A 17,757-nucleotide genomic window follows, 5' to 3' on the forward strand; every position below is an offset into this window, starting at 1 on the left:
AACTCAGATTACAGATGATCCAGAGTTTCTAGTTTGGTTTTTGAACCAAGTTTCAACCGATTATACTACCATAATCACCTGTGGAATGGCCTCTTCGCTATTTCAAATAGCAGTTCTCGACTTCTCGTACCGGCGAGAGTCACAGCCATACTCCCTCTATCAACGTTATCTCGTCTTTATTGGACTTTGACTAATGCATCTACCATCAACCTGTTCGGTGGGAGACTGTTTGGCAACCCTTGACCTCACATGTCTCGAAGTACTTGTTAGTCTTTGCTTCATAGCTTTCTTGGAACCTTTGTCAACCTTTTTCTGTTACTTTTGTATGGCGTTGGGGAATGTCTCATTTTGTTTTGTTGTTTTGTCTGGGATTCTAAAATCTCTCTCTGTACCTGGTTTGATGTTAAATGAAATCAAATCTTTGTTTAAAAAAAAAGAAACTAGCGTTTGGGCATGCTCTTATATTTATGATTCGTCGCTTTATACAAAATCGACAAGTTCATTATCCTATGGTTATTAAAATAAAAGAATCTTATAGAAAATAAAAAATATATCGACTGCTGCAGTAGATATCTACGGTTTAGTTTATAAACAAAATCTATTTCTACAATCAGAACATCAATTTTGGTGGGATCATACATATTAATCCATGAAGCTTTTGTTTTGATGCTAAAAAAGCTTTTGAATTTAACACTAAAAATAACTCGTACACAAACTTTTGAATTCAAGACACCACCCTCGTTTAACAGAAAAGAATTTGTTTTTTCTGTTTTCTTTTTCTTTTGTTTAAGGGTTTTCGTAAATATGGAACAAATTTATCAGCAAAATTATATATATGCTTTGTAACCGAACGTTAATTAGGTTTTCAATTATGAGTTCATATATTTGTGATGACAAGGCATGTGATAAGGCAAGGCATACCAATGTTCGTTATTTACCAATCCAATGTACTAGCATACGATATACTCCACCGTTTCAATTTTTTTTTTTTTTTAACATCTACGCCATTTTTATTAATATGAATCAAAGTATACATGATCATAGATGAGATTACAAATACAATCAATGATTTGAGTGACAAAAAAATTATAAAGCAAATTACGCGTCGCGAAATACTTTATCATCTTTATCATTTTCACCAATCTGATGTGATTTTTTTGTTTAGAAATCATCTTCTTTTGACTGATGAAATATCGGTAACACATTCGAAAATCATAAACATCGATCCATCTGTTACTCCACTGTTTCAATTTATACGATGAATCAACTAAAACACATAATTTAATATATAAAATATAAGAAAAAAGAAAAAAAATAGTTTGACAAACAAAACACAAAAAAACTATAAAATAAAGTGAAACATAAAGAAGAAATTCTATAACATCTTATTAAATGAAACACATGATAGAAACAAGAAAAAACCCTTACTTGATCATTACAAACAGTTTAATCCTGTGATTTTTGTCCCAAAAGAAACTTGCTAACAACCGTCTCAAAATTCACAATGGAGGAGCCAAGTTTATGTCCCGTCGCTTCCTCTGCCAAGCGCCGCCACTCCACCGCCTTCTCTCTCATCTTCTTTCCCTTATCTCCATCCATGACCTCTCTAACCACCGCCTCAACCTCATCTCTCTTCACATCTCCACCTGTCTCGATCCCAACCTCCCACTCGTCACAACAAAACTTACAATTCATTTGCTGGTCTGCGAAAAATGGTCAACACACCATAGGAACTCCACATGAAAGACTTTCCAATATCGAGTTCCACCCGCAATGCGTCAAGAACCCTCCAACCGCTGGATGGGAAAGAACTTTCTCTTGAGGACACCAACTCGCTAACAATCTCCGGTCTGCGGTCTCAGTTAAAAACTCCGGTGGAACCATCGCCTCCTCTCCGGTTACTAAATCCGGCCGGATCACCCATAAAAACTCTTTCCCGCTTCCCGCCAAACCCCAAGCAAACTCCACGAACTGCTTCGGACTCAAAACCGTTATGCTCCCAAAGTTAATATAAATGACACTGTTTTGAGGCTTTGTATCAAGCCATTCCAAACACTCCATCTCCTCTTTCCATAAATTTGAATTCATCATTCCAACCTCACTACCTTCTTCAATCTCCCGGTTTGCTAAGAGGTGAAGCGGTCCAACTGCATAAACCGGCGGTAAAAGAGATTGCATAGCCTGGATAACGCCATGCTCAAGGTCATCAAATGTGTTTAGAATGATAGCAGAAGCACGTTTGGATCGCTCGGTCTCCCGGATGGCGAATTTGAGCATAAAATCATCAGGATCTGTGGTTCGTACGAAGCTAGGTATATCCTTTAGTTTTAGATTCGTCATAGTCGGTATAAAATCTATAACCGTGTCTAAGTGCTCCTTCGTCAAGTAACTCTCATCTGCCAAATCAATCACTATTATTTATTAATAAAAAGATTAGTTTCCTGATACTAATTAAGAAAAATAAAATAACCATTTTACACACAATTTAATGTACGTCTATATGACTCAACGATATAGGCCACGGCATTCATTGTGTACTTACAGAGCCAGAAATAGTTATGAATATGACCGAATGACAGAATGGCATGGTCCCTGGACAATGATATTATTGGCCTAACAGTAGTCGCGTTCATCTTAAGGGCCAGAATGAGTTATGATTATGAATATGACCCGAAGGAGTTATTTATTTTCTTTTTTTTCAGAGTTTCATGTTTGGATATATATTACTCAAATATATTAGTTATATCTTTGTTACGTAGTCAGATTTCCATGTTTATGCACCTGTGTGTTTAAAGATCATCAAAAAAAGTTGGAGCCTCCAAACAAACGAAAAAAATCTTTACACAACAAACAACCTCCCGTTATCTATTACTCCTTCTGTTTTATAATATAAAATATTTTAGAGAAATTTTTTTTGTTTCATAATATATGATGTTTTCAAGTTTCTATGTAACTTTTAGATTAGTTTAATATTTTGTATTATGCAATTTTGTTTATATTTGATCTGAACTTTTTTAAAATAGTCATTTCTTAATCTGCGTGTTTTTACTCAAAACATCTTATATTTTGAAACAGATGGAGTATTTGTTACTACTATTTTAAAATATTACTTTATAATATTTTGAGGCTTTTCACAACTATTAATGAATACTTTCAAGTTTCAAAATATCAAAACTATTATGATTTATGTTTTGTTTTTTGGGTCAATATGATTTTTGCGAATTTTCTTTATAGTACTTTATGATTTATGTTTGGCTTTTTGGGGAAATAATAGAAATTATGGAAAACCACGTGCTATAAGTATATCATTTAATAAATTTTAAAATAAATCAAGGGTGATATCACATATCTCCTCTTATTAAAAATTCGCATAAAAACAAATTTAAAGAAAACTGCAAACTTATGAAATTGAAAACATTTCAAAACATTTATGAATTTTGACACTTTTCACACAAATTTAGTATCATTTATTTTGACAGTTTTCAAACAAATTTTGATACAAACCTTTAAAACGTTTCATAATAAGTGTCATTTTGACATTTTCACATAAATTAGGAAAATATATTAAATTATCTTTAATACCTTTTAAATTTGAATTGACTTTTGATATTTTTAATCGATGTGAGGTTAAAGTTGGAATTTTATATTAAACTTTACGTTGAAATTTTAAAAATAACACTTATTTTGAAACAAATAAATATTATCAAAATGACACTATTTATGAAACCGGAAGTATTAATGTTTGGATGATATCTCCCTACCTTTCATCTTAATACTATTTGGAAAAGCTTAAAAACCTAGGCTACAACTGTATAAAATTTAGTATAAATAATAAAATTACCATCTTGGATGGCCGGTCTCGTTCGTACGCATGGATCAATTCGGATCTTATAGTCTATATATTGCTCTTTGGTAAATGTGATAGCAAAAGTGGATAGTATACATACAAACGATCTTAAACCCTTTCCGAAAAGAAAAGAAAAAAAAAAATCGATCTCGTTGATTAAAAAGTCACCGTGCTCGTCGTAGTCTCTTAAGATTTCTTACGTTAAATTTAATTTTATAAACTAAATCAATAATCAATGTAAGAACATGTACCTTTTAGCGGAGTTATACCCTTCTCAATGAAGAGATAAAAGTGTAGATAACTCAAGAACGCACAACCACTGGTTGTCCAAAAAAGAACCTCCGGGACTCCAAGCTCCTCCGCAGCATCAAGCGTAAAGCTCATAACACCGTCGGATAGAATACAGCTCACGGGGGGAGCATCATCTCCGGCATTGATCCGTTGAAGAAGCTCCTGGAACGGAACGAGACAGTTCTTCATTGTGGACTCGCAAAGGGCTGTTATGTCCTGCGTGGTGTCCATATCGGTCTCCGGTAGACCGTCAGGAATGGACTCAAACCGGAACGAATGGAGTCCGTCGAGGGCAATAGACCCATGAGAACGGAGGAAACGGTTATGGTTGTATACGGTGTTGACGAAGGTGACGTGGAAGCCTCTGGCGTGGAGGAGTTTAGCCACTTTCATCATAGGGTTGATGTGGCCTTGAGCCGGATAGGGAACGCAAACTACGTGTGGTTTTTGTGCGTTAAGAGCGACATGAGACCCCATTTTCTTTCTCTCTTCCGCGTGTAGTCAATTGTGAGTCTCTTCTTTTTTGTAATAAACAAATGTGAGTTTTGGTTTGTCTTTGACATACCCCATTTTATAGGGAACGAAGAAAAGAGAGAGGTCAGACTAATAACTTCTTGCCCACAAATTACGTCACGTATGAATAGTATCCAAACCTGCCATGAGCACCTTTCGAGGCTGGTATAAGTATTTGTCGATATATTTGTAATAACTAATAATCGTATTAAAGACAATGTTCATCTACAAGCTGAGCGTAAGCCAACCTGCTACGAATGGACCTAAACCTAATCTTTTAGGGATTAGTGCAACAAAATAGGTTTCCGTGGCACCAGATGAGGTTCCAAGTTTGCCTTCCAAGGCACATGTGCCTATCTTTTTAGCTTGCGAGGGTATGCCGACTCATTAATTTGAATTTACTATACTCTCTGCTTAATTTACAGTTTTCAACGTTTCGCTTTAACTGAATTTATTACTCTCTCCGTATTATATTGGTCCATAATTAATAAGGAGGTAATTATGTCAAATAAAGCAATAAGTTCACGATTGACTAGGGTGTGGACCTTCATTTTCAATTAGATTTCACCTCTCACCAAAACCTTTGGTTTTTCTCCGAAATTTAATAATTTTGGAACCATTTAAGGTTCTGGAATTATTTTTGCAAAATTATGTGTTGTCCTCCAAATACTATTTGTCCTTTACTTTTGACAAATTATGTTCTCCAAAAATAATATATTTAATCTATCGTTATCACTGTCAAATTCATGAAGTAATGATAAATAGTATATCAAAATGAAGCATTTTTTATGACAAGTTTATAAATTAAAAGTTTTGAAAGTCTAATATACTTAGGTGATTATAAAACGGTGAGAAAATATGTATAAAGATTATATTACGTAATATTCTAGAGTTCATAAGATTAATCTGCATTTTCTGTATATGAAGGGTAAAAGTGTAAATTGGTAAATATGAGATTTTTTTGCAGAAAATATTTAATCATCTTTCCATTTACAAAAAGAAAATTCATGACAGAATAAAACTGTAAAAGATAAAATCTCACGCTTACGTTGTGTGACAAATAAGTAAATAGAGATGTAATGTAAGTTTCTTGACAAACTCAATTTGGATACAAATTGTAGCCAAGTTGATGCATGACTTTGACTTCAAAATTTGGATACAATTTCTAACCAAATTCGAATAGCTCTTGGTTGGTATCAGATCTCGCACAAGATAAATTCTACCAGAGGTGCACCATTCTATGATTCCAAGGAGATTTAAATATTTGGCTTATGAATAGGTTAAATGGCAAAAGATCAATGATAAAAAGAATCAAATGGTAAAGTCTTAGCATTAACTGATTAATTTCATAATTTAAAGTTCAGAATAAAATATTAAAATTAATAGCTAATATTAATGGCCTTTTGTTTGGATGCAAATACATTAATGGCTAAATGAGCAGACACAAAGAAGAAGAGGATGCACTCATAAAAAGGAGAACCTCTAGATTTCCACTACAAATTCCAAAAACAACATTGTTATTTTCCTTTCTTTCCTTAGTAACCTTTATTACACCCAATTTACGTTTATATCTTTTTTTTTTTTTGGTAAAAATTACGTTTATATCTTTGTCCTTCTTGTCCCATTTTTTTTTTGTCCAATACTACGGTTTGGTGTTTGTCCACGAATTTGCTTTTACATTTGTGGATCGAGTCATATCGATTCCTCCATCCACACCCTTGCAGATGTAACGATTTTCAAAGTTTGAGTATTTTTTTTATACTTTTTATGTTTGGACTAACATTTTTTCGATAAAATAACCCATATAGTGTTTGATGAAAAATATAAATATCAAAGAATTTAATGCGGAACTGCTTTTAAACCGGCCTAATTTTGATCGTTGGTTTGCGGTTAGTACCGATTTAAAAACACCATTACAGTTAAACCGCTCTACCACTTCACTGCAGAGTAGACGCATAGATTTTTTTTGTGATTCTATAGCAAAGTACGAAAGTAGACAGCTCAACCGCGCTGCATCGTGGGTGTCTTTTGAATATGCCGCAATCATAAGAGGAAGCGTCAAAAGGGTTGTCATCTGAACTAGGAAGAATGACTACTAGGCCCAACGGAGTTTCTTAGCCCATTTAAATATTCCTTAAACGCTGAAAGTGAGTTTTTATGTCTCGCGTGGAGTTATTCTGCGAGCGTTTTTGTTTTCTATCTCTTTGAAAAAGGTACTTGTGACAAAAGTTGGTTATTTAGTGGGAGATTTAATTTGTCTTTGGATAGGTGTTCTTTAACATATTGATAGATTGTTTGTGTCTGCTTTTTTTCCATACTAAATAAACAACGCAAGAAAAACGTACGTGAACGACAATGCATGCATAAAAACAAGAAGAAATCAATCTGACTAACATATTTGAAATTCAAAAGGAGGGTTATAATAAGAGTAGAAACAAACAAGCTTTCGTGAATGTTTGGTCCTACATGTATATATATACTACATTATACATTTGACAATTTTACAGCGAAGTACAATTTACAAAATGTATGATCATTTTTATAAAGGTCGAAAGGATAGAAAGAAACAATGACTAATGACTCGTATATATTTGTAATCAGCACATGACCACCAAAGTCAACACACCTAACAATTTGTCTCTCTCTCTCTCTCCCCTTTCCACGAACATATCGAAGAACAAGACTCCGTGTCCGTGGGGTCGACATTACCTGACCATCATCACCTCAAGGCTCCACCTTGCAATCTATACTTGGAATACAAAAGAATATGCTCTTCATTTCATTCCATTGTTTAGTCTGCGTAAACACATGATTCTGTTCTCACCCCAAAAAACCAACAAACACGTCCTAATTCTATACCTTATAACAAATATCAAGGATAGGTCCCTTTACTGTGGTCCTTAATTTTATACGAGAAGGCATGAACATATGTTTTTTATATACAGAAAATTTTCAGTTTTAGTTTACAAATATGAAGCTAATCATTAGTAAAACATATGAATAATGCATTAGAGCACGATTTGGGTGCTATTGAAACAACTTATAAAATCAATACTAACAAAACTAACCAAAAAAGGTTTGGTAAAACATAATATGTCCTAATCAAGAAGACTTGAAACAATAAACAATTACAAATAACAATAAATAAGATTATGTCAAAAGTGGGAGTTGGCGAAGTAGAATGGTGGGTTTCCGCCATTTACGACGGGTGTTAGGTGAGATACTGAGATGAGCTTCACTCAGCCCTCATTGAATCTCTATCTATTTTTAACCTCTCTTCATTCAGTATTTTTTGTTTTTTTTACTGCTTCAAATATGTACAAATATACACACATGTTTTTTTAAAAAATATAACAAAACATTCGACCAACTTTTATAACAAAACTAAATCTTGACCAATGACCATGACCATCATACTAATTAATAAGTACAAGACGACGACCAACACCTTGTTTATATTATTATAAAGACTCTACGCGGTTAACAAAAATATTCGATTTATTTTTACAAAACGTTGTTGTAACAAAACAGTTGTTTGTTTTCCAATTTTTATTTTTATGTATTTAATACGCTTCCATGATTTGATCAACAATTATATTTGGATAACAAAAAATTCAAGTTTACTAAAACAAAACTAGGATTTAACCCGCGGTACACCGTGGTACAATATTTTTAATTTTAAAAATTTAAAATTTATATTGTATTTATTTTTATTTTATTATTATTTATTAATTTTTAAAATATAAAATTTTACAGGTATCTAATATAAGTATTCAAAGTATAGGATTTTTGTAGTGTTTTCAAGGTTTTAACCGTGTGGTATATGTATAGTCTAGTAATACATTTATCAACTAGTAAAATCTAAAAGTGTTTGAAAAAAAATAATTCCACTTAACTCCCTATATGGGATTAATGCGTCTCACCAAAATTAAAATAAGTTTTTGCGTAAAAAAAATCAAAATAAGTTTTTTATCAAATTTAATTATGTTAATTGTTTTACCAAATTAGCATATTTTTATAGTTTATAATTTTTCCATGTCAATATATATAGTTTATGATAATTAATAGAATTTTTTTTTGTAATTCCTCAAAAAATAAAAGATAAACCAAATTATATGGGGATTTTCAATATATTTAATGTGACATTTTATAATTGGATTTTCGGTTTATGAAATTTATTAATGTTAATATAATTATGGAGATTGTAAACTTTTTTTATGGAAAATCTGTTGTATATCATTTAAATTTGAGAGATTCTAGTATCCATAAAAATAGTTTTGGAGATTTAATGGGTTAAAACTTTAATGATAGAGTTTTTTTTGGAAAAATCGGAATGTATAAATGTTATTAAAATTTTATGGCAATAAACGTAACAAATGTTGGTCAATTTAAGAAAGTTTAGTATTTAAGTTTCTCTGCAATATTATTTATGGAATTGTTTTAGGAGTTAATATTGTAAAAAAAAATTAAATAAGTAAAACTTAAAGGGTATAAACCAAAATGTACTTAAAAATATTAATATAGATATATATTTTTTATATAACCTATGTTTGATACTTTACGTAATATTCAGTCACTAAAAAAAGTTACATTTTTGTGGAATTAATAAATAATTTATTAAAAGATTTTATAATACAAATGAGTCTTCCCTAACTCCAATAAACTACTATATGAAACAAGCTTTAAACAAATTATAGATTTGTAAACCTACGAAAATTTTGATTAAAAAAATGATCAAAATTTCTCACCGAACATTAGCGGCAAACACATGCCAATGCTAACCAAATACGTTTCCGGTTACGGACACGTTAGCCGGTTATTGTCCACGCGAAATTGACCTATTTACCCTTCTAACAATCCCAAAATACGAATTACCAAACTACCCTCACAAGTAACATACCTACCACAACTACACATTTAGGCTTCTTCTCTCATTCACCAAACACCACCACCACCAAAAAAGACCATCTCCAAGCTTCGTCTATAAAACCCTTAAATTCTCATCTTAACTCTTCTCAGGTTTCGTGTAACATCTCTCTCACACACACACCACATTTGTCGAAATCTCAACACCAAACCCAATTATAAAAAAAAAAAAAACTTTGTTTTAATCAAAGTATACGAAAATGGCGCTTATGAACGGAAGCATGAATCTAACATCGGTCAAACCATCGATGATCAACCACCGTTCCTCCGCCGTCCAAAAACCCACATCCTTCCGGATCTCCGCCGTACAAACCGACCCAAAAACGTCATCGGCGGCGACTCCGACTCCGGCAGCGTTGACGAAGACCGTTGGTGTTAATGTGGGTAAAGGTAAATGGGCACCAGAGAGCTGGAGGAACAAGACGGCTTTACAACAACCGGAGTATCCAGATTTGGCTGAGCTCGAAGCCGTGCTTCAGACGATCGAAGCTTTTCCTCCGATCGTGTTCGCCGGAGAAGCTAGATTGCTCGAGGAGCGTTTAGGACAAGCTGCCATGGGTGAAGCGTTTCTGTTACAAGGAGGAGATTGTGCTGAGAGTTTCAAAGAGTTCAATGCCAATAACATTCGTGACACTTTCAGGATCCTTCTTCAGATGGGTGCTGTGTTGATGTTTGGTGGCCAAGTCCCTGTTGTTAAGGTAAAGATTGAAACTTTTTGATTTGATTAAGATAAAGTTTGGATTTTTTTTGTTTGTGTATTGAGATTTGAGTAATTGTTATAGGTTGGGAGAATGGCGGGTCAATTTGCGAAGCCGAGATCGGATTCGTTTGAGGTGAAAGATGGAGTGAAGTTGCCGAGTTACAGAGGAGATAACATTAATGGAGATGCGTTTGATTCGAAATCGAGGATCCCTGATCCACAGAGGATGATTAGAGCTTATTGTCAATCTGCTGCTACTTTGAATCTTTTGAGAGCTTTTGCTACTGGTGGTTATGCTGCTATGCAGAGAGTTACTCAATGGAATCTTGATTTCACTGAACGTAGTGAGCAAGGAGACAGGTAACAAAAACACATTAAAAGCTTTAAGGAACTGCCATAAAGTTAGATGCTTGAGATTGTTTCTGTCTAGTGGATGCAAGTAGTCATGACTAAGATACTATTGTTTGGTTGTTTGGTTGTTATGAGTAAGAATCAGTCAGGCCTAGATTAGGATATTCATAGTACTGACTACATCCTTATTATTGCTTTTGTTGGTTTATATTTGATTCAGTGCTCACTTTTTGTATACCTAACTTTATTTAGCTATTTGGTATGCAACTAGTTAGGTCTACTTTATGGAGTTGGATGCAAAAAAAAAGTTTTAAGAAGTTTTTCCCTTTTAAGTAGCTGAGAAGCCTAATCATTGTTTCAGCCTTATTGAGTAAATGTAGGGATATTTCGCTATTTTTTGTCTACATTTTGGGCATGTTTGATGATGATATCTGTTATTTTTGGGTTGGCAGGTACCGTGAACTAGCTAACCGTGTTGATGAAGCGCTCGGTTTCATGCACGCTGCTGGACTAACGCTCGATCATCCCATAATGCAAACAACTGACTTCTGGACTTCCCATGAGTGTTTGCTCTTGCCTTATGAACAATCACTAACAAGGCTTGACTCGACCTCTGGTCTCTACTATGATTGTTCTGCTCATATGATTTGGGTTGGTGAGCGAACCAGACAGCTTGACGGTGCCCACGTTGAGTTCTTAAGAGGTGTTGCTAATCCTCTTGGAATCAAGGTTTGTTTTTAAACTCTTATTCTTCTTTCATCAAGGTTTTAGTTTTACCCTAGTGAGACTGATTGAGATCTTTGTGATGGTGTTTAGGTGAGTGATAAGATGGATCCAAAGGAGCTAGTGAAGCTTATTGAGATCTTGAATGCTGACAATAAGCCTGGAAGGATTACTATAATCACAAGAATGGGAGCAGAGAATATGAGAGTGAAGCTTCCTCATTTGATCAGAGCTGTGCGACGCGCTGGACAGATTGTGACTTGGGTCAGTGATCCAATGCACGGAAACACTATTAAGGCTCCTTGTGGTCTAAAGACTCGTCCCTTTGACGCCATCTTGGTACGTTTTATAAAACACTCCCTATTGGTTACAACTTGTTATACTGTTTAGGTTCTTTTCATCATTGCAAGTGGTAGAAATAGAAATAATTTTGTTTTTTTCCAAAGTATTTTAGTATATGATGATTATGGTAGTAGGTGAGATAGCGAAAGGTTACAAAAAATCAGAGTTTGGTTGGGCCAAAGTTGACACAACTGCTTTTTTCAAGTTAGGTGGTGGTCCTAAGAAGTTTAAAAAAATGAAACTACTAAAATATAGCTCATAATTGTTTGATTTCGATAATTTGTTTCTCTAATTAGTAGAAATACTATCAAAGCAAATGAGTTATTCTTGTACATTTGATAATAATATAGGCTGAAGTGAGGGCGTTCTTCGACGTACACGAGCAAGAAGGGAGCCACCCGGGAGGAGTTCACTTAGAGATGACTGGTCAGAACGTGACCGAGTGCATCGGTGGTTCACGCACAGTCACCTTCGACGACTTGGGCTCACGTTACCACACTCACTGTGACCCCCGTCTTAATGCTTCACAGTCTCTCGAGCTCTCCTTCATCATCGCCGAACGTCTTAGAAAGAGACGCATCAAGTCTCAACAGGCTTTTTCCGTCTAATCAAATAAACTTGTGCTTATAAGTAATATCTATCTATCTACATATAAATGTGTGTGTGTGAGAACTCAATACGATCCCATTTTATCTTTTGATTCAAATCTTGGGTCAATAGAACGCTTAAGGTTTTGTTTTTTAATGTTGTTAGTGAGTATTACTTCCATTTTGGATTTAATAAAATTATGGACGGTTGAATTTTACTAATGTTGTAAACAGTTTTGTGTATATTGAACTAAATGTTTGGGTTTTAATCCTAACCACTTAAACAAAAGAAAACAAAACTAAAACAAGTTTGTGTTTGCAATTTATTTACCAAGTAAGAGATGCACGTCATAGTCAAGATATGATCTGGATTCTGGAACAATCATTCATTTGGAGACAAAGTGGAGGCCAAGTCTCTTAAAGTCCAACCATAGAAAATTATTTTATTTGGAACCCTCCCGAATGCTTGTGATAAGAGATCTGCTGGGGCCTAGAATATGGTAGCTTGCTAGAATATTCAAAGTACGACATACTATATAAGAATTAAGAAGCAAAGATTACAAAGAGGTTGTCACATATAAAAAAAAAATAGCAAAAGAAAAACCACCAGACCCAAAAGCAGCAGAAGTTAATAAAAACGAAAAACACCAACGATGAAAGGAAAAAAGAAACACTAGTTAATGTTTGGAAGCAGCCCGGTCGTTGGCGAAGGCAGAAAGGTTGGAGACAACATGAAGGTCGGGAAAGTTATATTGGTCGGTGAATAGGGCCAATCCAGGAGAATGCTCTCCCTTTGAAGATCGTTCAAAGGATCGTTGAGCCAGTCTAGATTTATTAACGGTGAAGTCGCTGGAACCAATGGTTGAACGTTCTCCAGTTGTTGATCGTTCGTAGAATTGGGCAAGTCTTGACTCCCGAACAATGAAGTTGCCGAAACGTTCTCAAGTTGTAGATCATTGGAAAAATGGGGCCACTCTTGACTCCATAACGAGGAAGTCACAGGAGCTGGTGGTGGAACGTTCTCCTCTCGTATATCACTGAGAGGATTGGGAAAGTCTACACTCCACAACGGTAAAGTCTCTGAAACTGGTTGAATTGGAGGCGACAAGGCCGAAGAGAGTAGACCGTTCGGAGCACTTGGCATGTCTAATGATCCGGTCGGTGCACTCGTTGGAACCGATGGTATTGGACTGTTCTTCAATAGATTGATAGAAGACCTATACCATTCTAAAGATCCGACAGGTGCACTCGTCGGAATTGGTGGTGGTGGAATGTTCTCTGATCCTTGATCGTTTCGAGAATCTGGCAAAACAGGAACCGGTGGTGGTGGTGGTGGAATGCTCTCACGTTGTTGGTGCACATCACCATTTGGGACCAAAGAAGCCAACGGAGACCACAACCCAGAGAACTGTTCCTGGTTCGTATCGTCTTCCATCAGATTATTCTCAAAGTTCTTCAAGGTAGCAGCCATCTTAGCTTCCCTCGCTTCTTTCTCTCGAGGCAAAACCGGTGGCGGAAACAATGGTTGGGACAGTAGAGACGGCCGAGACGTTCGAGACCAGGATGCAACAGCTGAGGTGGTCACGTCAGTGAGGAATGGATTATGTACAGTAGTCGTATGAATGATACTTGGCCGGCGATTGTCAACAGTAAGTGGTCGAGGACGGAACATATCGAGATGACGTTTCTGAGGACAGCCGGTGAGGCGAAGAACCGTCTTCATAAAATAGTTTTTATCGATTTTGATGATCTGCGCCCCAACATTCTGAGGTATCCGTCTTGTATAATTATAATACTCACGGTCACGGATACGTGTCTGATTTGAACTCTCTGGGGTAGGTTTCCGTTTTGAACGTTCACAAGTAGGTTTTGGACTTGAAGGTTCAGGGGTAAGTTTCCGTTTTGAACGTTCACGGGTAGGTTTTGGTCTTGAACGCTCAGGGGAAACAATGTTAGCTTGGTTCTGGTCAAGATCCATTGGGAAGTAAATTGGTAATTATGGCTTCTTTTTTTGACTTTCTCTTATTTTTCCTAATTTGCTTATGTCTTCCACTCACAAATTTAATAGGAATATATAATATATGTTCTTCATATCTATCTAGGAATTCATTAATTAGATTCCCATAAAAAACATGATTTGTAAAATGTAATAAGTGGTCTGGATAGCAAGTCAATGATCTTTTGTATTTTATATATTTTAGGTAATCTTTTAAATTTGATAAATTGTATATTAAATATTTTAGATAATCTTTTAAATTGAATTAAGAGTCAGATCCGCGCAAAATTACACGTGAAGACTTGAATTATTTGTATCTAATTGTATTATTTTTAATAAATATAAATTGTATATTCATAAATTACAATGTTTATTTATTTCACATAAAGTTAAAATTTTCAATTATTAAATGAGCTTTTAAATTTTCATTGTTTGGCATATCATTAAAGAAAAAATTAAAGTTACTTGTTTACCATAAACTACAATGTTGAATAGATTTTTTTGGAAATGTGTTAATATGTATATACATATAAACAAGATACAAAAAGTAATCAAATGTTTACAAACAGTACATATAAACAAGGTATTATGAAATTTCTGTAAACGAGTAACGATTAAAATCTATACTATGAAAGTTGCTTAACTCTCTTTATATGAGTGACATGCTAGCAGTGGAGAGAGTGTCACATGTCAACCCAAATTAAAAGCACCTAAACTAAAAGCAAACATATTTAAAATTAAAGAGGAATTTGAAACATCTTCCATGTCTTTTATTCCTTTTCATATGAAACAACCGCACCCGGATTCCTAATCCTCATACCAGACACACGGGAAACAATCTCACTGGAACCCCATAATTCCGACAAGACAACCGGCGTTAACCGCTTCTTACAAAAAGTTCCACAAATACTAGCTAAAGCAAACTATTTCATACTCTGCAGCTACTAATAGTAATCATACAAACGTACTTCAGCTCCACAAGCATTTTACATTTATAGACTCTGATTACTCCTCCAACTGGCCACTTCGTGATCCACCCGAACAAACCACTTAAGCATATATTCCAAACACCACCTCATCTAGTTACTGAGTCGCACAACCAACCACCCCTAGCGACCGAGTAACAAGAGAGGTGGGCTGGAATACTTTATTCTGTCCAGCCACGGAAAACACTTCTCCGATGAATCCATCAATTCACCGTCTTAGCTTTAACCCGACACTCTTGAGCTCTAAATTGGTTCTACAACCACAATGACCTTGCTCCATAAGCTTACGGAGGTTCCAGCTCAAACCGAACTTGTTGGTTCAACCAACAACACAACTCAACATAATTCAATCCATACAAAAGATTATGTAATTACTCAAATAAAACACAAACTAACCGTTAGAAACGCAATCCCACCGTTCAATACCTAGCCAGTAGTTTAATGCAGCTATGTACCAAATTTCGTGGAGATCAAACAAGTTTTGATTTCCCATTCGAGGCCTACACGAACTGTTTCTAGGCTTCTAGATCTGCAATTACTGGACCAGAAAGAAACGTCCATAACCTCCTGATTATAACCCCAAATCAAGCTCCGTCAGCAGCTATAGTTTCTAGAATGAGAGACCTTTCTATAGACTCTTAAATCGTGAGCTGATTCCATCTGGTTAGACGGGAATCATCCTCGCAAAACCGGAACTCGGAAACGCACATGTTCCATACTTAGCATAAATTGCACCATTTAGCAGCAGTCACCTTTCCAGCAATTACTTGTCCAGGAAGTCACGAGCATAACTCCTTCAATTTAGCTCTGAATAACAATCCGCCAATTGCTATGCACTCTTGGCTTGTTGGAGATCACGCCAATAACATCATCTTTCCAAACCAATGTCGGATCCGGCACCGACGAGCCTCCAAAGTCGGCTCCTCCACACTGCCTTTATCTCCAACCTTCTTCCACTCTCTTACTCTTCTTCAGTACTATTTACTCCGGCCTTGTTCTTCCACCACCAAAGAAGCTTCCCACAGCCATGGTAGGACTAACCAGATCCATCAATGGTTTGCACCATCTCCGGAACGTAACTTCTCTCTCCTCTCATCATGGCTCTCTCTCTCTTCTCTTCCCCTTTCCCTCACTTTTCTATAACGACCACATCTCACTGAAAACTGTACCACAACAACCACAAACACTCACGATAACCTAATCGGGTTTGGTTTAATAACAACTTCTAAACCAACCAACAAAACTCACGAACCACCTCCACTACACGACACATGAACATCAGTCACACAAGTCTACGACCCTCAATTCCACGACAAATAAGCTTCCGGTTCTAGACTTTCATTATGCAGAGATTTCTAGTTCATGTGATTTATGCTCCTGATTCAATATTCAACACAACAAACCACAACGACAACACAATCGAGCTAAGCCAGTTACCTTTCTCGGCATCACCGATTTACTCTCCGGTGAAAACGTTACACACGATGGCACAAGCTGTACGCAACGAGGGTCAGTCTCGATCCCCTCTTCATCACACGCCAACACCACCTCGCCCCTCTCTCCTCTCACGACCCATAGTTTAACTCTTTCTCTAACCCCAAAACCGAACTCATCCCTTCTCTTCCTCTTACCACCATCGAGCTTCTCTCTCTCCTTCCATCTCTATGGTGGCGACGACCATCGACCCCACGTGAGGAGAAGAAAAATAGGCGTAGACCGTTTTTTAAAGGGAACGATAGGGTTTCCTTGGTTTAATTCGATTAAACCAAAATTTAGCTAAACCAGTTCTAATTTAATTAATAACTCAACCAACTTAATAAACCAACTAAAATTAAACCGGTTTCACTCCAATTCCCGACATACACACAAATTTTTCCATTTATTTCGGGACACGGGTGTTACATCATATCACAAAAAATTTCAATATTTATATAAGAAATCTAGAGAGGTTTAGAACATGTTGATGTATTCTTTAAGTAAGTAGATGCATCACCAAAGAAAAAAAAATATATTGAGAGTAAAACTAAAGATTTGTTTTGTCCTCTTAGAATAAACCATGATGATATGAACATATGGTTTAGGCGTTAGAATTGTCTCAACAATTTGAAGGGTTACAGTAGTGACTGGGAATTTCGTTAATATTGTAGAGAAATTCATGAAAGTGTGTTCTTAGAGAAATAAAAAAAAAATTTTGTCAACTATTAGGCCACAACTGGCCGGCCCATTAGCCAAATTCCTACATTCGTAGAGAAATAAATTTTTATACATGAAAAAAAATCAGAGTTTTGTTCACTATCGAATGAAAGATAGTTAAATCAATGATATAATGTTGGTTGAGGAAAATACAAAGAGAAAAAATAAGGAAATTAAATTAAATTTTAGAGTTATATTCAAGAAATTGAATAGCTAGCAGGAAGGAAAGTTGTCCATCTTAACCATTAAAGAGTTAACTAAGCTGCATGAAAATCTTTTTGATAAAAGAGAATTTGAGAATC

General features: G+C 35.5%; 3 protein-coding genes across 3 annotated transcripts; 1 reads left to right on the forward strand and 2 right to left on the reverse strand.

Moving 5' to 3' along the window:
* On the reverse strand, nucleotides 1,344–4,615 carry LOC104756589 (UDP-glycosyltransferase 85A1). The gene is made up of 2 exons (XM_010479197.2): nucleotides 4,099–4,615; nucleotides 1,344–2,396 (listed from the first exon to the last, which is right to left on the reverse strand). The coding sequence occupies exons 1-2, from the start codon at nucleotides 4,613–4,615 to the stop codon at nucleotides 1,717–1,719; spliced, it is 1,197 nt and encodes a 398-aa protein (XP_010477499.2). The 3' UTR covers nucleotides 1,344–1,716.
* Nucleotides 9,590–12,549, forward strand: LOC104756590 (phospho-2-dehydro-3-deoxyheptonate aldolase 1, chloroplastic-like). The gene is made up of 5 exons (XM_010479198.2): nucleotides 9,590–10,275; nucleotides 10,360–10,637; nucleotides 11,081–11,357; nucleotides 11,445–11,690; nucleotides 12,044–12,549. The coding sequence occupies exons 1-5, from the start codon at nucleotides 9,778–9,780 to the stop codon at nucleotides 12,299–12,301; spliced, it is 1,557 nt and encodes a 518-aa protein (XP_010477500.1). The 5' UTR covers nucleotides 9,590–9,777; the 3' UTR covers nucleotides 12,302–12,549.
* On the reverse strand, nucleotides 12,884–14,381 carry LOC104756591 (serine/threonine-protein kinase ste20). Its single transcript, XM_010479199.1, has one exon. It carries the CDS (start codon nucleotides 14,256–14,258, stop codon nucleotides 12,954–12,956), a length of 1,305 nt encoding a protein of 434 aa, XP_010477501.1. The 5' UTR covers nucleotides 14,259–14,381; the 3' UTR covers nucleotides 12,884–12,953.

Source organism: Camelina sativa, chromosome 17 (genome assembly GCF_000633955.1).
Source record: "Camelina sativa cultivar DH55 chromosome 17, Cs, whole genome shotgun sequence".
Taxonomy (NCBI): Eukaryota; Viridiplantae; Streptophyta; class Magnoliopsida; order Brassicales; family Brassicaceae; genus Camelina; species Camelina sativa.

What these genes read in the sequence shown, in the direction of transcription:
- LOC104756589 (XM_010479197.2), bottom strand. Translation starts at nt 4,615, where the DNA reads ATGGGGTCTCATGTCGCTCTTAACGCACAAAAACCACACGTAGTTTGC. An exon ending in GGGTATAACTCCGCTAAAAG is followed by an intron (nt 2,397 to 4,098) that starts GTACATGTTCTT and finishes TTGATTTGGCAG; the next exon opens with ATGAGAGTTACTTGACGAAG.
- LOC104756590 (XM_010479198.2), top strand. Translation starts at nt 9,778, where the DNA reads ATGGCGCTTATGAACGGAAGCATGAATCTAACATCGGTCAAACCATCG. An exon ending in GCCAAGTCCCTGTTGTTAAG is followed by an intron (nt 10,276 to 10,359) that starts GTAAAGATTGAA and finishes TAATTGTTATAG; the next exon opens with GTTGGGAGAATGGCGGGTCA. An exon ending in CTAATCCTCTTGGAATCAAG is followed by an intron (nt 11,358 to 11,444) that starts GTTTGTTTTTAA and finishes GATGGTGTTTAG; the next exon opens with GTGAGTGATAAGATGGATCC.
- LOC104756591 (XM_010479199.1), bottom strand. Translation starts at nt 14,258, where the DNA reads ATGGATCTTGACCAGAACCAAGCTAACATTGTTTCCCCTGAGCGTTCA.